Genomic DNA, 24,356 nt, shown 5'->3' with positions numbered 1-24,356 from the left:
CCAGCCAATGACGCTGGATCCAGTTGAGATTTAAAACAAAAGATCTGAGTTACGAGTCCTTCTAAATATGAAATTTCATGAAGATCCGATCACTCCTTCCTAAGTTAAAAATACGTCATTTTTCTAATTTTTCAGAATTACCCCCCCCCCCCGGTAGATCGGATCCGTTCCTATTATGTCAATCACTTATCGAAAACTTTTGCTTATTTTTCCCACCACGTTTCATCCCAATCCCTCCACTCTAAGCGTTTTCCACGATTTTAGGTTCCACCCCCAAACTCCCTCCAATGTCACCAGATCTGGTTGGGATTTAAATAAGAGCTTTAAGACACGATATCCTTCTAAATATCAAATTTCATTGAGATCCGATCACCCGTTTCGTAAGTTAAAAATACCTCATTTTTTAATTTTTCATAATAACCGCCCCCCCCATCCAACTACCCCAAAGAGAGTGGATCCGTTCCGATTATGTCAATCATGTATCTAAGACTTGTGCTTATTTTTCCCACAAAGTTTCATCCCGATCCCTCCACTCTAAGTGTTTTCCAAGATTTTAGGTTTCCCCCTCCCAACTCCCCTCAACGTCAACAGATCCAGTCGGGATTTAAAATAAGAGCTCTGAGACACGATATCTTTCCAAAGATTAAATTTCATTAAGATCTGATCAACCGTTCGTAAGTTAGATATACTTCATTTTTTCTATTTTTTCCGAATTAACCGACGCCCCACTCCCCTCTCCAGATGGTCAAATCGGGAAAATGACTGTTTCTAATTTAATCTGGTCCGGTCCCTGGTACGCCTGCCAAATTTCATCGTCCTAGCTTACATGGAAGTGCCTAAAGTAGCAAAACCGGGACCGACAGACAGACAGACCGACAGAATTTGCGATTGCTATATGTCACTTGGTTAATACCAAGTGCCATAAAGGCCGTAATGTGTGTTTGGGGTATAACAACCCCTTTTGCATGAGCATCAGATAATGAAAGTGATGCAAAGCATTGTGAAACAAAGTTTTTAAAAGATGTTAGCTAGCAATGCTTAAGGCCATGGAGATAGAAAAATTAAAAGTCAGTGTTCTTGCTTGTTGGTGTCAATTAATTTTATTCTTTTAAGAAACTCAGTCCTGATTGAAGTAGAAATTAAGATTTTCTAATTAGTATTAAATTAGAAATAGATTAATAAATTTCAGATTTATGTTAATTAAATTTATCATAATGAAATGAATCAAATAGTTAGATTTCAACTTATTAAATAAAATAGAATTAGACTTAAATTAAATAAAGATTAAAAATTCAATTAAAAAATTTAATCCTTAACTTTGGACCGACTGAATTACCAGCAAGGTCTTGCAGTTGCAACATCTGTACTCTAATATTTTTTCTATCTCTATTGTTATTGCTTCTTCAAATATTTGCTTATAGTTGTGCAGCAGTCCTGGTAGCGTCAGGGGTGGATCTAGAGCAAAATCTTGGGGGAGGTTTAATGTAACAAGGGCACCATTGAGCAAAATCTTGGGGGCCCAATGTGACAAAGGCGCCAATAATTGACAGGATTTAGAAATTTATTCAAAAAAAAGTTGAAAAAGAAGAAAAAACAGGGAAAGAGGGCACCAGAATTGTTTTTTTTTGGGGGGGGGGGTCTTGACACGCCAGTGGTAGTGATCACCCTTTCAACTAGTACCAACTCATTTCGGCCAACAATTATGATTTTTGGAGTACGACTTCTCATATTCTCAGATGGGTTTCTTAGGGGGCGAAAGTAGAAACACTTCTGGTGTAGAATGCTATAACTATTCCACAAAGAAAATTCTCCGTTACGATACGGTGGGAAACCGACGTAATTTATCTTAAAATGTGCTTTAAATCGTTTTGTCTACAACATGATTTTTTCAAAGAAAAGTAAAGAGCTAGATTAAATCAGAACGAAAAAAACTTGGGTCAAATAACAGTTCAAGCGTAAAACGAACACAAATCCATATCAATAAATTATTACCAAAAGGAACAGAAATAACAAAAAATAATCAATACACACTTAAAACGAGCGGAATTTACCTTAAACAGGAGTAGGGCTTATACACCTTCTATAGACTAGAGCGTCAGTTGCACTTTACCAGATTTTATCTTGATTTTATACAAATTTTTACAACAATTCTTCAAAAAAGTTGTAGCCTAGTCAAACAGTTCGTGTAAGAAACTGTAGCAAGGAGCGACCCGGCTCAATAGTAATTGAAACCCCAAAAAACGGAATTTTGTCACCAATAGTTACATCAAAGGAATTGTATTGTTATGCTGACTTTAAATATATAAGTTCTATCAAGTTTAGTCTTACCCATCAAAAGTTACGAGCCTGAGAAAATTTACCTCATTTTAGAAAATTGGGGGAAACACCCTGAAAGTCTTAGAATCTTAACGAAAATCACAACATCGGATTTCGCGTATCAGAGAACCCTACTATAGAAGTTTGAAGCTCCTATCGACAAAAATATGAAATTTCGTATTTTTTGCCAGAAGACAGATCATGGATGCCTGTTTTTTTCTTTTTTTCCAAGGGTGATTGTATCGACCCAGTGGTCCTTGAATGTCGCGAGAGCGTTCATTATGACGAAAATTAAAAGTTCTAGTGCCCATTTAAGTGACCAAAAAATTGGAGGACACCTAGGCCCCCTTCCACGCTTATTTTCCCCCAAAGTCACTGGATCAGGATTTTGAGATAGCCAGTTTGTTCAGCATAGTCGAAAAAAACTAATAACTATGTATTTAGGGACGAACTAACCCCCCACAGTCCCTAGGGGAAGGAGCTACAAGTTAGAAACTTTGACCTTTTTTACATATAGTAATGGTTATTGAGAAACGTACAGACATTTTCAGGGGGACTTTTTCGCGTTGAGGGGGTTTCAGAGGGAGGGGTTTCGTGGGAGGATTTTTCTATGGAGGCATTTATCATGAGGGAAGAGAATTTCCATGAAGGGGGCGCAAGATTTTCTAGCGTTATTTAAAAAAATGAGAAAATAAATAAAAAATGTTTTTTCAGCTGGAAGTAAGGAGCAGCATTAAAACTTGAAACGAACAGAAATTACTATGTATATAAGTTCTTCTCCTCCTCAATACCTCGCTCTTTACGCTGAATTATTTTTAGTAATTTCAACTATTTATTCTACGGCCTTTGTGATTCAGAGGTCATTCTTAAAGAATTTGAACAAAATTCGAGATGTAGTGTAAAGAGCGAGGCATTGACGAGGTGGCAAACCCCCTCATATACGTAATAAAAATATACAAATATAGAAGTTCGTTACGTAAGTTAATTCGTAAGCTACGTATATTTATTTCTAATAAAAACATTCATAAAAAATAAAAAGTTCTAGTTGCATTTTTAAGAAGCCAAAAATTGAAGGGTAACTAGGCCTCCTCCCCCACCCCTTTTTCTTATCAAAATCGTCCGATCAAAACTATGAGAAAGCCATTTAGCCAAAAATAAATAAATAACATACAAGTTTCGTATTAATTATTCACGCACGTTGAGCCAAAACCAAAACATTCATTTATTCAAAAACTTTCAGAAATTAAATAAGAAACAAGTTTTTTCAACTGAAAGTAAGGAGCGACATTAAAACTTAAAACGAACATAAATTATCTCGTATATGGAAGGGGCTGTCGCATCCTCAACGTCCCGCTCCTTACACTAAAGTTTTTTTTATTGTTTTTAAAAGTAGAACTGTGACAAAGAGTCAAACTTTATCGTAAAGAGCGAAATAAAGTTTCAACTTTATAACCTAAAGTGTCACAGCCGATGCATCCCTAGTGGCAAGGACCGAAAGTTAACCCGTTTATCCGTGGCGTATTTTAATGGGAAAACATGTGTATTTCTCAACCTTTGAAGATTGGAAACGACTAATTAGACCCATGAAGCACCAGGAACTCTTCACCTTGATTAATATTTTACAAAAGGATTCTTTTCGAGGGGAGATTAAAAAAAAAAAATCAAAAACGTATAAAATATTGTTTATAGTAATTTTTGTTACATTTTTATGAGTCGGACGAAAACTTTGGGGGGGGGGGGGGCAAAGCCCGTAACCCACCCTCCTATATGCTCTTTTTTATTTTTAATCCTTTTTGTTAGAGACAAATAGGCAGAGCCACCCCATTGACCAAAAATGGCCATAGAAATACGATCCATGAATTTGAAGACTATTTACCAATTCTTCAATGGAGAAAAGATTGCTGCTGACTTCGCCTAGTGAGAGGACCTGTTACTAGCTAGTGGGTACCCAAAAATAGCCAAATGACAATATACGTCAGATGAGATCGAGAACTGCTAGGTTCTCTTGCGAGTTCAAGCTAGCTGCGCTGAGGCCCACCCCATTTTAGACATTAACTTGCTGGTAGCCAAGGTTATCATATTGGCTGAGGGTGAGAGGGGGCAGGGGCGTAGCTTCAGCATTTTTTTTGGGGAGCAAGAGGGGTCTACATCCAGAGTGTCAACGGGCATGGGCTATATAATGATGTTTCTCCAAATTATTTGGGTTTGTAGCTGCCTTCCCCTTCCCCTTCCCGAAACGACACTACTGGAGAGAGGTAATCACCCCTTAGATTTGTTTAGATTTCGAAAATGAAATAAAATGCCTTTTTTATTTCATTTTCATTATTAAATATTTCTTTTTATTTTTTCCAAAACTATCTTATTCGAATATTTGAAAGTTAATATCGTTTAACTTATATGAAATAATAAATATAAATTTGATATAGGAGCAGTACAGCGTAGGTTTGCAAACAGATCCATAGATATCTTCGGATTTTTTTCATTATTTCCCATAGCTTTCAATTAGTGTTTCTGTTATTTTGTTTAACCTGACACAGCTTCTACTGCTGACAACTCACTGCAGCACTAGGCCATCTGAGCCCAAAAAAGCTATATACACTCCTCTTTCCTCCTGTCTATTAATAGCCTCCTTCTGTAAACCCTCCCAAGAAAGTCCAATTTCCTTTAAATCTTTCCTCACGACGTCCTCCCATGCCATTCAAGGACGGACTGCCTTTTATTTGTCCAGAAGGATGTTGTTCAGTACAGAATGTCTCCAATAAAAATTCATCTGTTTTGTCCTGCATACCTGGTGATGAAATAATGTCGAGAGAACAAAAAACAAATTTAATCAAAAATATATCGATAATTCAGCTTCACATGAACCAAAAAAAGAAATATTACTGCTAAACAATAAAAAAGTGAAACAATGAAAAATGATCAAGCAATAGCCAGACGTACTAAAAATTTTCATAATTATCTCTATTGTAATTTTTTACGAGTCCATCAAATTCTAAGCCATATAACAGTAAAAGAATAAAAAACTAGCATGACACAAGAGACAAAAATGATTATAAATTAAGCCAAATGGACAAGAAATAGTTAATCTTTCATATCCTTATTAGGCAAGCGTTCATTTAAGGATTAAATTCTTGTAATTGATAAGACACTTTTTTTCTAACCTAAGGCCCTTTTATAAATTCATACCAAGGGACTGCGTACTTGCCTTTATCCATAGCAAGGAGGATCATATTTTAGCTTTTAAAGAAAATGGGAAATGATCTGGGAGGAAAGGGTTGATGGATGGTGTTCACTCATTCCCTGCGTATGGATAAACTCGTGAGAATCTGCTTCACCTCATGACCCTCTATCATGAATCGCAGGATTCAAGGAATTAGGTGTTTCTAATAATGTGGAGTCAAATGAGCGGCTTCGAACTAGACTTGAATGGCTAGCACGCTAGACTTGCAAACATGTCCGTAAGGGTAGGGGGTCGAGTCGTGGTGCCACTGGTTATTTGGTTTGTAACGGGGGGTCAGTGGCGTTACTATGTAAGGTCAGACAGATTCGACCCAGCCCTAAATGGGTACCCGTCAGATGAGGGCCAAAATGCAATCGACGGAAAAGTTTCAGAAAGTATATTTTCCTTCGTTTTGGAAATATGGAAAAGCTACGCATAGTTTCGAAGGTCATATTAACGTGCGGTGACGTTTTCGTTCCTAAAGAGAAACAAGAGCTAAAAGCTCAGATGGCACTTGTGACGAGGCCGGAAGAGCCGAGAGCTCATATGGTATGAGCTCTAGCAAAATTCTAAGAATCAATAGATTGGTTTAAAAAGAAAATCAGATGCTTAATGCCGGTCGGGATTTAAAACAAGAGCTCTGAGTCACGATGTCCTTCTAAATATCAAAATTCATTAAGATCCGATCACCCACTCGTAAGTTACAAATACCTCATTTTTTCTAATTTTTCCTCTCCCTTCAGCCTCCCGGGTGGTCGAATCGGGGAAAACGACTTCAGCAAGTCAATTTGTGCAGCTCCCTGACACGCAAACCAATTTCCATCGTCCTAACACGTCCAGAAGCACCAAACTCGCCAAAACACTGAACCCCACCCACTAACTCCCCCAAAGAGAGCGAATCCAGTACGGTTAGGTCAATTACATATCTACAACATTTGCTTATTCTACCCACCAAGTTTCATCCCGATTCCTCCGCTCTAAGCGTTTTCCAAGATTTCCGATTTCTCCTACCAACTCCCCCCAATGTCAACAGATCCGGTCGGGATTTGAAATAAGAGCTCTGAGACAGGAGTTCCTTCTAAATGTCAAATTTAATTAAGGTCCGGTCACCCGTTCTTAAGTTAAAAACACCTCAATTTTTCTAATTTTTCCAAATTAACACACACACACCCCAGCTCCTCCAAAGAGAACAGATCCATTCTGATCATGTCAATCACGTATCTAGAACTTGTGCTTATTCTTCTCATCAAGTTTCATCCCGATCTCTCCACTCTAAGCGTTTTCCAAGATTTCTGTTTCCTCCCTCCAACCCTCTATGTCCCTGGAACCGATTCGAGTAAAAAATGGAGCATCTGGGACATAAGATCCTTCTATGTATGAAGTTTCATTAAGATCAGATCACCTATTCGTAAGATAAAGATGCCCCAATTTTCGCGTTTTCCAAGAATTCCGGTTTCCCCTTCCAACTTCCTCCAATATCATAGGATCTGGTCGAAATTTAAAATCAGGGCTCTAAAGCACAAGATCCTTCTTAATATCAAATCTCATTAAGATCTGATCAACATCTGATCAACCTTTCGCAAGTTGCAAATACCTCATTTTTTCTAATTTTTCCAAATTATTCCCCCCCCACTCCACCAAAGAGAGCTGATCCGGTCCGGTTATGTCAGTCAGCGTATCTTGGACTTGTTTATACTCATCCCACCCAGTTTCATCTTGATCTCTCCGCTGTATGTATTTTCCAAGATTTCTGGTCCCCCCCCCAACTCCCTCCCCCCAATGACGCTGGATTCGGTCGGCATTTAAAATAAGAGATCTGAGTTACGAAATCCTTCTAAATATGAAGTTTCATTAAGATCCGATCATTCCTTCGTAAGTTAAAAATACGTCATTTTTTCTAATTTTTCAGAATTAACCCTCCCCTCCCCCAACTTTCCCAAATAGAGCGAATTTGTTCCGATTATATTTCAATCACGTATCTAGGACTTCTGCTTATTTTCCCCACCAAGTTCCATCCCGATCCCTCCACTCTAAGCGTTTTCCAAGATTTAAGGCTCCCCCCCTCAACTCCCCCAATCTCACCGGATCCGGTTGTGATTTAAAATAATAGCTCTGAGACACGACATCCTTCTAAATATTAAATTTAAATGAGATCCGATCACCCGTTCGTCAGTTAAAAATATCTCATTTTTTCTAATTTTTCAGGATTAACCCTCCCCCCAGCTACCCCAAAGAGAACGGATCCGTTCCAGTTATGTTAATCACGTATCTAGGACTTTTGCTTATTTTCCCCACCGAGTTTCATCCCGATCCCTCCTCTCTAAGCATTTTCCAAGATTTTAGGTTCCTCCCCAACTCCCCCCCCCTAATGTCACCAGATCCGGTAGGAATTTAGAATAAGAGCTCTCAGAAACGATATCCTTCCAAAAATCAAATTTTATTAAGATCTGACCACCTATTCGTAAGTTAAAAATACCTCATTTTTTCTAATTTTTCCGATTTAACCGTCCCCCCACTCCCTCCCCCCCCCCCCAGATGGTCAAATAGGGGAAACAACAATTTCTAATTTAATCTGATCTGGTTCCTGATACGCCAGCCAAATTTCATCGTCCTAGCTTACCTGGAAGTGCCTAAAGTAGCAAAACTGGGACAGACAGACGGACAGACCGATAGACCGACAGAATTTGCGATCGCTATATGTCACTTGGTAGATACCAAGTGCCATAAAAACAGGAGATTCTAACTGACAACTATTTCTAAGTGAGAAAAATATGTAAGGCTCAAGGCCGGTCAAGTAATTCAAAAGCAGCTCAGGCTCAGCAAAATGACATTAGGTTTTGCTTCCTTTCACTATTGTGATGATTTATTATGAGATATTAATAAAAGGATGATTTTCTTAGGCCTAAAAGAGACGCGAAGATGATTTTAGGATCAAAAGCTTTATTCTACCATTTTTTTTAAGTGACAAAAAGAACATTGGCCATTGACGTAGTTACAGGAGGTAAGGGCGGGTAGTCCTTCCTGAAAAAATTATTATTCAACGACAGACAAATGATAAAATGTAAAAATGACACTGATTTCTGGAAGATGATCGTAGATGGTCCCTCCTCCCTCCCCAAGTAAGAAAAGGTCAATAGCTATATCCATAGAATTCATAAATTTTTGATTGCCTCGTATAGTTCGCGAGCATGCTATTTGGTGGGAGGGGTTTCTGCTTTTGAGAGAGTGTTTCTTAAAAACAGTAATAAATATAAGAAAAATATGGAATATATAAAAAAAATATGATTACCTTAAATTGCCTTAAATCGCAGCTTGGAGCGATATAAGGATTTTCCATCCTTGTGATGCTCCAGAAATCATATCAGCAAATGTCTGAAATTTAATGGGATGTTTAGAGCCTGGGGGCCAGACCCTCTACTCATATGACTGGTTTAACAATCCGAATTGGACGCCAACAATCAATCCGACTCGTAATTTTAGTGGGTAGCGTCAAGGGCGTATCCAGCATTTTTGTTTGGGGGGATAATTTTTTCGGAGGGGGTTTATAAGTAACCTTAACAAATACATTAAAAAAATGTGTTTATGTACATTTTTGTAACATTTCTTAAAAGTCAAAATTTTTGGGGTGGAGGAGGGGGTTCAAACCCAGTACCTCCTCCCCTGGAAACGCCCCTGGGAAGGGTGTAAATATCAGTTTGATGTAGCAATGTTATATATCGCTTTTTGAGTCAGGACAGCCTAAAGTAACGTACACCTACCCTTGCTTTAACTCGTGCATATCCCCTTGCTTTAACTCGTTTTTGATCACGAGGAATTTATATTTGAAAGATGGTCTTGCAGCTACAGACGCATGCTCTTTTTGGCGATCTTAAAATCAAGATAATCCAACACATATTTTTGGCTTATTAAGTCGAAATTCTGTTTTCTCTTTTTTCTTCAAATGTCGTTTCTTGAAGCAATTAAATAAAAAAAAAACAAGTTTTTTTTAACTGAAAGTAAGGAGCGACACTAAAACTTAAAACGAACAGAAATTACTTTGTATATGAAAGGGGCTTTTCCTCCTCAACGCCCCGCTCTTTACGCAAAAGTTTGACTCTTTCTCTCAACTCTACTTTTTAAAACAGTAAAAAATTTTAGCGTAAAGAGCAGGGCGTAGAGGAGGAAAAGCCCCTTTCATATACGAAGTAATTTCTGTTCGTTTTAAGTTTTAATGTCGCTCCTTACTTTCAGTTAAAAAACTTGTTTTTTTTTTTATTTAATTCCTGGACGTTTTTGAATTAATGCATGTTTTGATCTTGGATCTCCACACATAAATAATTAAAACGAAATTTGCATATAAATCTTTTTTGGCTAAATGGCTTTCACATAGTTTTAATCGGAAGATTTTGAGAAAAAAAAGAGCGAGGGAGGAGGCCTAGTTGCCCTCCAATTTTTTGATTACTTAAAAATTTCTTATTACTTTTTACGAACGTTTTCATTGGTAAAAAATATACGTAACTTACGAATTAACTTACGTGATGAACTTCTATATCCGTATGTTTTATTGCGTATATGAGGGGGTTCAACCCCTCGTCAATACCTCGCTGTTTACATTAAAGCCTAATTTTGTCCCAATTCCTTAAGAATGACTTCTGAATCACAAAGGCCGTAGAATAAATATACTAAAAGTACTTTAGCGTAAAGAGCGAGGTATTACGAGGAGGTTAACCCCTCATATGCATAATAATTTCTGTTCGTTTTAAGCTTTAACGCTGTTCCTTACTTTCAGTTGAAAAAAACTTTTCATATTTATTGTTTCATTGTTTTTTTAAATAATGCTAGAAAATCCCGCGCCCCCTTCACTGAAATTCTCTTCCCCCATGACAAATTCCTCCATGGAAAGATCTTCCACGTAACCCCCCACAACTTCCCCCCTCCCAAACCAAAAAAATCTCCGTGAAAAAGTCTGTACACTTTCCAGTAATCATTACTATATGTAAACACAGGTCAAAGTTTGTAACTTGCAGCCCCTTCCACAGGGACTGTAGGGGAGTAAGTCATCCCCAAAGACATAGTTATTAGGTTTTTCGACTAGGATGAATAAAATGGCTATCTCAGAATTTTAATCCGGTGACTTTGGGAAAAAATTGAGCGGGGGAGGGGGCCTAGGTGCCCTCCAATTTTTTTGGTCACTCAAAAAGGGCACTAGAACTTTTAATTTCCATTAGAATGAGCCCTCTTGCGACATTCTATGACCACTGAGTTGATATGATCACCCCTGGGAAAAAAACAACAAAAAAAACAAATAAACACGCATCTGTGATTTGTCTTCTAGCAAAAAATGCGAAATTCCACATTTTTGTAGATAGGAGCTTGAAACTTCTACAATAAGGTTCTCTGATACGCTGAATCTGATGGTTTGATCTTCGTTAAGATTGTATGACTATTCGGGGGTGTTTCCTCCCATTTTCCAAAATGAGACAAATTTTCTCAGGCTCGTAACTTTTGATGGGTAAGACTAATATTGATGAAACTTCTATATTTAAGATCAAATTTAAAATGCAATTCTTTTGAAGTAACTATTGGTATCAAAATTCCATTTTTTAGAGTTTCGGTTCCACGGAGCCTTAGGGAACCCTAGGTCCCCAAGACTTTTCTGGTGCCCCCATTTCTTTTTTTCTGTTTTCACTCTTTTCTGAAGTTAATTTGTCAATTTGGTCAATTTTTGGTGCCCTTGTCCCCCCCCGAGATTGTGTTTATTGGCACCCTTGTCATATTCCCCACCCTTAAAAGTTTTTTCTAGGCCCGCCTCTGTGTATTTAAGTTTTCTGTGTTGTTCTTTTTTTTCTATTTTATTTTGTGTGCATTGTTGAATTGTTATTTTTATTAGTATTTTGTGTTTTCCGTGACCATGTGACTTTTTTTGCAATAAATATATATATATCTATCTGTCTGTAGTTTATAAACTAAACTTTAGTTAGAGCGAGATCCACCTGGTTCAGCCCCAGATGATTTATGTCAGGATAGAAGAGGCGAATAACCATATTGTCCATGGATGTAAAATTTGATAATAACAAGCGGTATGTTTTGTGACATAGTTGAGGTGCATGGGCCTCTAGCCCTTTGCTCTAGCTTGCATTGCATCAAGGCTAGCAATTACAAAGGTAGGAGAAGATTGGGGCACTTTGAGCAATCACTGCAAACACTTTGAGTGTTTTTTTTTGGATTTCCAACTATTTTCGTTTGTTCCATACATTTTTACCGTTTCCCCCGTGAAATATGACTAGGGTAAACAATTGATCTTTAGTGAAATGTTCTTAAAAGACCGTGGAGGAATAAAATTTTCAGAAATCACCTCAAATATCTAGTGCTACTACGCAGGGCCGTGTCCAGGGTGAGGGAGGGTTGCTGGTTAGACCCATCCACCTAAAATTTGTTTGATTCGTACAAAAGTAACGAAAATACTTGAAAGCGATTCTTTTGGGTTTTATAAAGTTGTTTTTGTACCCCCTCCCCCCGAACAAAAGTCCTGGTTACGGCCCTGCTAAACTTCTAATACCAACAATCGAGTGCGAAATCAAGTCCCATGAGACCAACATAGCTCTGTACACCCCTCCTCCATCCCTATGTATTCAAAGCTTCACTATTTCCTTCGATGATGAAGTTTCAGTTTTCCTTTAATCTTTTCATATGACAACCCTATTTAGGGACAGCTTTCTTTTCCTTTGGCCCTAGATGGATGCCCAAAAAATCACAATCTTTGGTAAATTATCATCTGTCAAACGTGACCTGCCCACGTTAGCCTTTCTTTCATGAGAACTCTAGAGAGTAGAATAGAATCTCACATTTCCTTCAAGTATCAAGTGAGCCGTCAAAGCCAAGTGGCTTTGACGGTAAAGCCAAGTGGCTTTCGCGCTGGACCTGAGATCCCTTTTAAATAAGGAAATGATAAAGAATCACTTTATCTTGTCCATAATATGAAAAAAACTTCGTTTTCTTAAAGAGTTAAAGAGGCTGCGTCCCAAAGTCGAACCTTAAAACGTACAGGAATTAGAAGAGGCAGTTGGGGGGCTGCCGCCCCCCAAACCCCCAGCTTTTAAAGACTCTTTTGTACAGGTTTTTTTTTGTGGGGGGACTTCATTGTTACTAATTACTAGTTTCGGCGCAATGGTTCTCCTGTCCTCTTGTGTTTAACATTTTTCGAAGTTATTCCATTATTCATTCATTTCAATTTTTTGTTAATTAAAAGAGGGCCTTTCCGAAGCCAAGAGCGGGGGGTTAGCAAAAAAACAAAAAACCTGTACAAAAGAGTCTTTAAAAGCTGGGGGTTTGGGGGGCGGCAGCCCCCCAACTGCCTCTTCTAATTCCTGTACGTTTTAAGGTTCGACTTTGGGACGCAGCCTCTTTAACTCTTTAAGAAAACGAAGTTTTTTTCATATTATTTCTGTACGTTTTTCTACAATCCATGGTGGATGTAATTTAATAATTCCTGTACTCCTCGTACAGGAATTAGGAGAGGAACTTGGGTGGCTGCCCCCCCCCCGCTTTTAAATCATTGTATAAAATAGAAAAAAATAGATAGAATGACCGAAATGTTTCTTTTGCTCATAAGAAGCTAATATTCTGTTATCTCTCAAATGATAAGCTGTCCAGGTGTTATCAAAATTTTTTTGATGTTGTGAAAAAAAACCGCCCGTAAGGGACTTGAACCTTTGACCCGAGGATTAAAAGTCTCACGCTCTACCAACTGAGCTAATAACTTGCATGTGTGTAAATATAACTTCTCAATAACTTTTAAAAATTTCAAATTAACATGGGCTCTTATGGAGAGAAATCCGTTAATTAAATAGCTAATGAGTGGTTTCTGGAAAACAGGGAAGGAGTTATCGGATCGAGCTGAAATTTCGCGGATAAGCTCCTGGGCCGTAGGGGACCTTAACTTGTGAATTTCAGCCCGATCGGACAACGTTAAAAGGGGGGGGAGGGTGGAGGGTCTAAACTTTCGGGGGGTTAAGATTTTCCTACGAAACTTTCCAGGAAAATTACTCGGAGAATTCCGCATCGAATGAGTCTTCGTACACCCAGATCCGATGTCGGATGTGACCTGTAGGCGTCTAGAAAAAAAAAGTAAATGAATTTTAAGTGGCTATGCGCGGTTTCTGGAAAACAGGGAAGGAGTTATTTGATCAAGCTGAAATTTCGCGGATAAGCTCCTGGGCCCTAGGGGACCTTAACTTGTGAATTTCAGCCCGATCGGACAACGTTAAAGGAGGGCTGGGGTTGACGGGTCGAAACTTTCGGCCAGATTTTCCCCATGAAGGAAAAGTTGGAGGGGGATGAAATTTTGCAGGTTTCTTAGTTGGAGCTCGGGCTACGAAATGCGTCCCTCCCCATCCCTCTGCGACCACTGGAACCGAAGATCGCTTAACATTGTCGTGTGTCGCCTCTTTATAGAGGCACGAGTGTGCCTCCTTGATTATAAACTTATTAATTTTTGCAGCCAAACTATCTAGAATTTTTTGGGTGATCTTGGCATAAAATGTAGAGCTTGGATAAGAGATCCAAATGAAGACAGAAAACTCAAAGCTAATATCTACTTTCCAGGAAATCTTAGAAAAATCATTTAACTTTTCTCGTTTTGTGCCGGAGATAGAGATATCCAGTTTAAAACATAAATCATTAGGAAGTGTGAATTTTTTTTCGATTAAACAGAGTAGAATCTTTTTTTAGATTCGGGATAGGGCAGTCCCTAAAAATGTTATAGCATGCTTGCTAGGGAAATGCCAAAATCCGCTCAAAAGAAATGCTAGTTGATCAATTTTGCAGCTTTGGGAGGTTCTTGCGATGCAAACCGCTTTGATTGAAAATGTTGCTGACATAATTTCACTATTTTTCAATCAAATTCATAGTCAAACTGCAAATTTTCAATAGCCTACAATGATAACCAGCCCCTTGGGAAAATTCACTAATGTACCCTTTGTCGTTCAGACGGTCAGCCGACCTTCAAGCTCGCAAAATGATTTATAAAGGTATCGAGTCCTCTTAACAGGCGTTTGCTTTCCCTTTTTTTTACATAATAAAAGTGTAAGCATGATTAATAATATTTGACACTTATAATTCTTTTTAGGTGTATATCAGTGAAATATCTCATCCGTCAAATCGAGGATTAGCGGCATCCCTACCAACATTCGCAAGTATATTTGGAAGTTTGGTTTGTTTCAGCGCCTCTCGAGTGATTTCCTGGTACTACGTTGGAATTTGTGGTTTAATCGTCAGCATTGTACATTCTTTAGCCCTAATGTCTATTTTGCCAGAGTCTTTTCGGTATTTGATACGGAAAGGAAAACCCAATAGTGCTATGAGGAGTTTAGAAAAACTACGTGGACGCCCTGAGATTCATCCAGAGTTCAATGCAGTTCAGGACGCCTGCGATATTTTATCATTGGAAAAAGATTTTGGTACACTTAAAATTTTCCGGCCAGAATTTTACAAGCCAGTGTATATAGCTGGTGCAATAATGTTTTTTGGACAATTCTCTGGCATTGACGGTGTTCTCCTATTTGCATTTGAACGATATAAGAATGATGCTTTACCAAGCTCAGGATTTACACACTTTCCAGTTGTGGTCCTGTATTGTTTACAACTTGTGGCAACATTGGTCTGTGGATTCCTTATAGATAAGAAGGGAAAGAAACTGATGCTTTTAGTATCAACTGGGACATGTGCTGCTGCTGGCTTAGCGCTAGGCTTATATATATTATTTGAAGACTTGGAGATAGTGGACCCTGCTTTCCCCTGGAATTGGATACCTGTTGCGTGTGTTATAATTTATGCTGGGGCATTTTCTCTTGGTCTTGGGCCAATTCCTTGGATGCTTTTCGGGGAATTTGCACCATATAAACATAAGGGGCTGGCTGTTGTCATTTTGGGTTTACTGTTTTGGCTTCCCAGTTTATGTATAAATGTAACATTTGTATTAATGCAGTCCAAGCTGTATTTATCTGGTACATTGTGGTTTTATACTATATTTTGTATTTTTGGTTATTTATTTGTGCTTCTGAAACTACCTGACTTTAAATGTGTTAGCCTTGAAACCATTCAGTTACACTTTATTTCATGTAGAGGGAATAAAATAGTCGATCGGTACTAGATCAAGCTCTTTCAAAAATAATTTTAAAACTACTAAATTCTATAATTATTTGTAGGCATATAATGTCGCAGTAATATTTGTCACAGTTATTGTCACAGTTATATTTGTCATAATATATGTCACAGTAATAGCATCTCACTTTTGAAGGTTGCCTATAAATCGAAGCGCATAAATAGATCCACAATGGGACTCAAAAAGTTGATTGGACAACCTTAAAAGTATCTTTGAAGCTTTAGCTTCCATATTCATGAGTTAAACTCAAGGTTATCAAACCCAAATCCCCCCCCACACACCCACACATTCTCAAGCACAATTTCCTCATGGGTGGAAATAATCAATGACAGCAGCCTCATTTTCGATGGTGTCAGTAATTGTTTTTTATTCGCAAGGGCTCTAAAAAAGTTGGATCGTAAGACCTATCATCAACTCAAAAAAAAACATCATAGTAGTTACATCTTTGCTGCTATATAAGCATTGATTCGGAACTCGAAAGTACAAATTAGGCCAGAAGGCGATCATTTTGATACGAAAAATAGTTTTAAGTCGCTATTATCTATAATAACATTTTTTTTATTATCCACAAAAACAACTTATAATAAGTATTAGAATGTGGAGTAAAAAGAAATCAAATACACACAAAAATAAAGAATATTCAAAAACGAAAAATGTTAACTTAGAAAAATTTGATTAACAACTGTGAGGAGAAAGTTGATTAAGAGCATTACTTGAGAGCTACGGGTACTGTAAGTCCTGAGTTCCTCGACAAAACTTCTGTCTCTTCATCTTGAATAGCCTATAAGTCCTAATGTATTTTAATTCTTGTGGTTCAATTGGGTACTAAAAAAGTGATATGTAAACGGCTGAGGGAGGGTGGTAGTATATCAATTTTCTACGATCTTCTACTAGAAAATAACCCGAACAAAAATAGTTGCTATATAAATCCAACCGTATCAAAAGAGGAAATTTCCGCCAAAATACTTTTGTTTATATCTTGGGTTATTTCGTAAAGAGGTTTTTAATGCATAATTCCAGGTGTATATTGAATGTGAATATGCCATCGTAATTTGTCATCACCTATAGTTGTTGAATAGTCACAGTCATTGCACGAAATGATATATGTAACCATATTTATTATATCCACAAAAAGTTAAAAAAACGTGCGTTAAAAATTAAAAGTTTTGTTGGATAATTTAAAAAAGATATTATAAAGGCTAGGAACAATTTTTAAAACTACAAATAACTGAATTGTATATGAGTGAAAATACTAATAATCTTTACGGCAAATTTTAAATATATTCCATAGGATAATGATACACTCAATAGGTCGTAACCTGAACTTAATCAATAAGCTACATTCGGTAAACGAAAAATATGCTAAAAATGTATTAACAGCTTATTTTTAAAGATCATTTAGAACTGTTTTTGACATTTTGTTGACCTTCTGGTATTTTTAGTTGTTTTTTTTCTTTACATTATGCTATTTCTTTATTTTTTAATAACTCGAAGAGTTATAAATATTTGTTTTTATTTATATTAATAGAGTTACTCATAGAGATATATGTCTTATTTCTTGTACTATTTATAAAACTTATTGCTGATGTTAATTATGTTGTTTGTGTACTATCTGTAGTTTGATGCCGCAAAATTTCTTAATTCTGACCGGAAAGTTTATTGTCCGAACAAACACTAGTGTAAGGAGCTTGACAAAGGGCGGCACCTCCTATATGTCTAATTGTCTAATCAGCTTCTCACCGTCTTTTGACTTAGCAAAAAATTTGACAACGCCCTTGACCAGAGGTATAAGGTAACTTGAAGGCGAAACAATTTCTTATATCACATTCAGGGAAGTACAACGGGGTGGGGTATCAATCCCTCCCCCAAATTCTAAACTTTCTTTAATTTCTGTACATTTCTTATATAAACTTTCCGAACAATTATTTTTTATTATTGTCCTACCCCGAGATATTGTATATCCCCTCCCCTTCTAGGGGCGCTGTCCCCTCTCCAATAATATGGAGAAAAAATATTGTATATCTTATGCCCCTTAACTATCCAGATATGGGCCCCGCTTGCCTCCGTAATACAAAGGCCGGAGATTCGCCCCAGTCCCTTTCCAAAAAAACTCTTCCAAAAGCTCATACTTCCCTTTCTAGAAGTTCATACTACCGTCTCACTTGCAATTAAAATTAAATGTAAATTTAATAATGGTTATACCTTCTAATTACAAATGTGAACAATTAAAAAATAAATTGTAGGTATTACAAATCACATTTGCACCCATTAATAAATCTTAGTTTCATTTTAAATCTACTACTGCTGTCACTACTAAAGACTCACTTCAATACCAAGCCGATTGAGGGACTAAGGCTAATGCAGCTGCGTAAGCTGCTTCTCCTCCCAATCTCTTCGAAGATGACCTTTTACTCCCTCTCACGAAGCTACAAATTCCTTCAAATCCTTGCTTTCCACCCGTTCGAGAGCGGCCCACTTTTTATTTTGCCCCAGTTGGATGCCCAAAAAAACGAAATTTGACAATCAGTAATATTTTCTCCGTAAAACATGTTCTAGCTACATCAACTATTCTTTTGTTATAGCCCTAGAAAGTAAATAGAGCAGCATTTTTTTTGCTTCTTGTTGTTTGACATATGCTCAGTCAAACGGGTACCTAGCACTGTCTTTAGAGAATTCCTGGGGAAAACGTTTAAACGAATCTTCCTCTGTTTTTTGAAGCACTCGAGTTTCAAAACCACACGTGACCATTTTCATTAGCGTACCTGCTACTACAACTACTAACAACTCACAGCAGCACCATAGCTCAGCGATGACTCACTTTTCGTTAGTACCTAGAGCGTTGGAAGAAAAGGACGATTTCAATTTTCCATGCAGAATGCCTTGCTCTCCAAAAAGCTCTGGATACAGTGCTGGAAGTAGGATCAGGTACATTTGTTATCTTTTCTGATTCTAAAAGTGTTCTTTCTGATCTAAAAAAGAGGCAAGGAAAAGTTATTCCAATCATTGTTCATCTATAGGAAAAGATTCAGAAAATAATGTCTTCTCATGCTCTTCAACTGAAAATGGTCTGGGTTCCTTCTCACATAAGGATTAAGGGAAATAAAATTGCTGACAGTATTGCAAAACAGGCTATTCACCATCCAATTACTTGGAAGTTTGCTCTCACTGTAAATGAATCCTCAAAGTTAATAACCTCTGCTCCAAATTCTCTTAGAAGTAATAATACATGTATTGCAACAACAAATATTTATGTTTTGTCTTTTGAGGGGCATTGTATCACCTTATCCACCCAAATAGGAAAATTGCAAACTCTATTTTCCGTCTGAGAACTGGTCATGCAACGACCAGATCTCGTCAAGCACTGTATCATCTTACAGATTGCAAGTCATGCCCTTTTTATAGGTGTTTAATATTGATGAAACAATTGATCACATTCTCTCAGAATGCCCTCGTTTCACAACTGAGAGAAATATTTTAATCAGAAAAATCAAATCTCTGGGTCTGAAGACGTCCACCCCTCTCGTTTTAGGTTTTACTCATGTTAGTAAAGATAAAGAGATACAAATATTAGAGGCATTGGGAGTTTTTGTGTCTTCAACAAAGATTTTCAACTGGTTGTAATTTCGTTTGATTTTATTAGGTTTGTTGTTTTTTTTTCCCAGTCACAAGAGTGTGGTGAGAAGAGAAGATGATTTGATTTGTAGTATATATTTTATTTTCCTTGTTTTTTTAATTTATTTGATTTGTATATTCTTTTCGTTTCTATGACTTTCGTTCAATTTGTGTTTGGTGACACAGAGGACGAAAGACGAGCGTATTTTTTCTACAACTACAACAGAAAAGGACGATGTCCCCTCCCCCTAAAATTTTTGTCTGACTGGTAAAAGCGCAACAAAAATGCATATAAACAAATCTTTGATGTGTTTAAAGTTCGTTTTGTCCCCTCCCCAGAAAAATGCCACTCTCTAACGAAAATCCTGGATGCGCCCTTGCTGCGTTGGTAAGTCTGGCTACTGATTTGATCGAATTGATTACCTCTCCACCTTCACTTATTCCCAATCCTGGCGACTTATTCTTCTAAATTTAAAAATTGAAAATGAAAATTTAAAAATTTAAAAATTGATTTAATAAATTGAAAAATTGAAAATCTTCTAAATTTAAATTTGAAGACCTAAATATTTTCAAGCACATTTTTGCGCCCAGAACTATTCCAAACTTCCAAAGAATTATTCTTTTCATTTATGACGCTCAAATCATCAGCTCAAGGAGAGTTTTTCTTTCCCATTTGATTCCATGCTCTCCTAAAGCCCTTGTCGTGCTCGTCTGGATAAAATCGATTAAAATGATCAATATCATTTATTATATTGATTTTTTATATTATATTATATCATTTATTATATGATTATTTATTATATTGATTTATTATATTTTTTTGATTTTGTATTATATGTAATACAAAATCAAGTCTCATTTTTGAATTTAGTCACAGCAATATTGTTCCCGTATATAGCAATAATTGCTTTGATTTATGTGGTATACAATATAGGACCTTTGCTATAGCTCCTTCAAACAGTTCGTGGTAACGAACTGTAGTAAGGAGCGACCCGGCTCAATAGTAAACAAAACTCTAAAAAATGGAATTTTGATATCAATAGCTACATCAAAAGAATCGCATTTTAATGCTGATTTTAAATATATAAGTTTAATCATGTTACCCACCAAAAGTTACAAGCCTGAGAAAATTTGCCTTATTTTAGAAAATAGGGGAAATCAACCCCCTAAAAGTCATGGAATATAAACGAAAATCACGACATCAGATTCAGCGTATTAGAGAACCCTACTGTAGAAGTTTCAAGCTCATATCTACAAAAATGTAGAGTTTTGTAGTTTTTGCCAGAACGCCCCACTCTTTACTCTAAAGCAGTGGTTTTCAACCTTTTTTTCCCATGGACCCCTTTTCCTCTCTTTTTATCTTGGTGGACCCCTTCATAGCTATTGTACATAAGAAAAAAATGTTACTTCACTAACATAAATTTTAAGGTTTTATTTATCAAACAAATAGCATACAATCAAGCTTTATTTTTAAATGAAAACTAATTTAATACAAATAAAGTATTCTAATATAATGATAATAATTATTATTATTATTGCTATTATTGTGATAATAACTACAAGTTTCAACAAGTTTCTTCGATTGGCAAGCAACTAAAGCTCATGGAGAGTAGAGCTCCTCAGGAAGTTTAATTCACTCCAACTTTACTTATGTAAACTGGATAGAAAAAAGCAGTTGAAATTTAGTGTATGATTAAAAAAAGGAAAAAGACATGTTTATTGAATGAGATCCCTGTGGTTGATGCTTCTCGACAAGTTTCTTTATATTTGGTTCTATCTTTTCACAATGTCAAGTCTATTGTGAGCTTTTGATAAAATTTGAGAAACACGACCAAATCCCGCTTCAACAAGATAAGATAGGAAAAGGAATAACGTAGAACTGCGCTTTATCCCAGAGCAAAGGGTACTTTGTAGCAACGTCCGTTGTTTTCCATATATTGTACTTTTCATCTTCGGATTTTGCACGCGTTATTTCATCACTTTGTAATTCATCACTTTGTAATCACTTTGTTTGTATTTCATCACTTTGTAATCACTTTGTAAATCACTTTGTATGAAGGGCTCTTGCAAAGATAATTCTATATCGGCAACATTAACTTTGAAAGGAATTGAAACCCAAATCGTATATCCATTCCGAGTAGGTCACTAAACCGATCCAAAATAATGTAAATTGCAGTAGAAATTGAATTCTTAAAAATAAAGAGCGTTCTGAGTTTGTTTTCTTCATGGACCCCTAAAATATCATTGTGGACCCCCAATTTGTTGTGTTTTGCCTGTGGAACCCCGGAAATATTACATGGACCCCTAGGGTCCATGTGGACCCCGGTTGAGAACCACTGCTCTAAAGTTTTTTACTGTTTTAAAAAAGTAGAGTTAAGAGAAAGAGTCAAACTTTAGCGTAAAGAGCGGGGCGTTGATGAGGAAGCAGTCCCTTTCATATACGAAGTAATTTCTGTTTGCTTTAAGTTTTAATGTCGCTCCTTACTTTCCGTTAAAAAAACTTTTTGTGTTTTTTTATTTAATTGTATACTGAATCCACCACTTGCTCATAATCTGTTAAACCAAGGACTAAAGGAATATGACGACTCGGGCACTTCTCAGCTGTTAATCTAAGACCGACAGTTTGGTCAGCGCATCCTCTCCCCTTCCTGAAACCTTATTGTTCTTCTCTTAAAAATGGATCAAAATGATCTCTAAGTATGAAAACTATCGTCATACTAAATAAATTGCCTCTATGGTTACTACAATCACTCTTACCACCTTTCTTACAGAGGGGTTTAGTTACAGTTATCTTAAAATCTCAAAATATTTCCCCTTTTAAAAAAAATCATATTCATAATCTTCAGCAATTCATCTCTAACGTTACAACCACCATATTAAAAAAAGCTCATTTGCCACGCTATCAGCCTTGTGGCCATGCTATTTTCTAATTTTTTTTAGTAGAGTCTTTAATTCTTTCTCGCAATACAGTGAAGGAATTAAACATTCCTTCACTTCTAAAGCGAAAAAAACTTAAACTTTCTTTTCTGTATCACTTCCCGTAACTTCATCACGTTTTAGCACATTCCCAAAATGTTCTGCGCATCTCTCTTTAACTCTTTCCTTATCACTAATTGTGACTCCGCTCCTATATTTAACTGGGATAAGCTTAGACCGACTATTCCCTCTTGACTTTTTACCAAGCCAATGCAATGTTTTACCATTATACCATCTGGTTGTATCTTCTAGATCAGCAATTTTATCTATGGCCTACACTTCACACCTTAACCTTCACACCACTTCACAACTTAAAGCCTTTTCTCTAGTATTACTGGCTGTGTTTTTACTTCCCCCACCCCACTAAAACACCGTTCGGCAATTTACAAACTATTGTCCTATAATTATTGCATCCATCTTCTACTTCAAATTTTAAACTCTCTAGTTTAATATTTCAACTGTTCCTGGAAGGTTTCCCTCAAATTCTCTTCCTGCAGTCTATCAACGTCAGAACGTCCGGGAAGGTAGTTACCCTTCCTAAATTTTAGCTTTAGGCTAACCCTAAGCACTACTAGACGGTGAACTTTACTTTAACACCAATAACAGCATATCCTAGTATATTGAATCGATCCAACCAGTCTTATGTTTACTTTAACATCGTAGTTGCAGTGGCAGCTGCAGCATAACAAAGAACGAACCACGGCTCACAGTAACAAATGAAGTTGCCCGAATCCCCTAAAAATGGCGTCATATCAAAACAAATACACTCCATAGGAATCGCCTTGGCCAAATATAATTAACAAGGCTGGCAGTCTTTGGTACCACGTTAGCTTATGGCCCATTTTGTGACGAAATACTGAATTGATTATAACTAGATTCTTATATTTGCAAAATTGCAGCAATCTATAACTATAAAATTGCAGCAATCCTAGCAAAAATACCCTATTTCTACCTGGGTTCCTGTCTATTTGTTCCTGTAGCTTTAAGCAGAACCCATCCGAGTCACTACTTTCCCCATTAGTCAGCTCTAGATGGCCCTGTACTAATGTGACTGGTACCCTTCACTTTTTAACCGTAAAATAAGTAACTAGAGTTTATTATTAAGGCCTCCCAACCCAAGCAAGATTCAGCAATTTCCTTATTCATGATGAGCCCTACCCCTTGCCTATAAATCCCATCCTTTCAGTGTGAGTAAATAAACTGTATATTTCTTATTTTCATGTTCCTTACCCCTGGGACATGCGTTTCTGAAACTCCTATTAATTCCAGTTCGAAGCGTCTGAATTCATCAGTCAAAATGTCGATATAAATACTGATTTTTTAACGTTGTAACATTCCAAGTTGCAATTTTTATGTTCTTTATCATTGTAATTATTATGGCCTTAAGAAAAGTAATGGTCCCAAACTAGGATAGGACAGGGAATAATACATCTTGTCAAGACTACCATACTATACCTTTCAATATCCTATTTTGTTCAAATACTTACCTTCCTATTCTTCTACTTTTTCAACTCTGAAAAAATCCCTTGGCTTTGTTCTTCTTTTTATATCTTCACTGGGTCAACCATCTTTACTAATAGTACTACTCAAGTAAGTGAAGCTTATCAATCCGACAGATCATCAGCTCTGCACCGTCTTTTATTCTAGTATAAGAAATTTCTCTGCTTAACATTAAATTCAGTACTTGTGCTCTGAACTCTCAAATCTTTCAAAAATGTATTCATTTTGCAAACGTTTTTATCTAAGATTTTCGAACCATCTGTATAATCCAAGTCTTGGAGATTTTTACCTTCCCATTTGAAACCATATTCTCCCATAGTCTTTATGTCGTTCTTTAAGACAAAGTCAAGGAAATTCGTACATTTTGGGTCTTATCTCATGAAGATACTATTCAATGCCATATTTTATGCCTAAAATTCTTAAACTTTTGTTAACTCAAAAATAACGATTATTCTGTTTTTGGGCACAATTGTTATTTTCTGGGACAACGTCATGTTAAAAGAAACTCTTTAAGACGACGGAATATGATAATACCAATTTGGAAAAGAAATTAGTTTCAGGGAAGTTTTAATAAACTTTATTAGTGCTTGA

The 24,356-nt window shown here is 36.7% G+C and overlaps 1 protein-coding gene and 1 long non-coding RNA gene across 5 annotated transcripts in view; one reads left to right on the top strand and one right to left on the bottom strand.

Annotated features, from left to right (window-relative positions):
• The window catches only part of LOC136035214 (facilitated trehalose transporter Tret1-like), a 136,630-nt gene extending 119,361 nt beyond the window's left edge, over positions 1-17,269 (top strand). For all 4 annotated transcript variants that reach the window (XM_065716830.1, XM_065716827.1, XM_065716828.1 and 1 more), the window contains exon 5: positions 14,643-17,269. In XM_065716830.1, coding sequence (XP_065572902.1) covers positions 14,643-15,665 — 1,023 coding nt within the window. In that variant the 3' untranslated portion in view covers positions 15,666-17,269. The remainder of the gene's footprint in view (positions 1-14,642) is intronic.
• On the bottom strand, positions 16,662-23,901 carry LOC136035218 (uncharacterized). The gene is made up of 2 exons (XR_010619364.1): positions 23,753-23,901; positions 16,662-18,646 (listed from the first exon to the last, which is right to left on the bottom strand). It is a non-coding gene; the product is annotated as an uncharacterized LOC136035218 (long non-coding RNA).
• Between the last annotated feature and the right edge of the window lie 455 nt (positions 23,902-24,356).

The sequence above is a fragment of the Artemia franciscana genome, chromosome 14, assembly GCF_032884065.1.
Source record: "Artemia franciscana chromosome 14, ASM3288406v1, whole genome shotgun sequence".
NCBI lineage: Eukaryota > Metazoa > Arthropoda > Branchiopoda > Anostraca > Artemiidae > Artemia > Artemia franciscana.
Note: the sequence above shows the minus strand (reverse complement) of the source record. Positions and strands in the feature narration are given on the sequence as shown.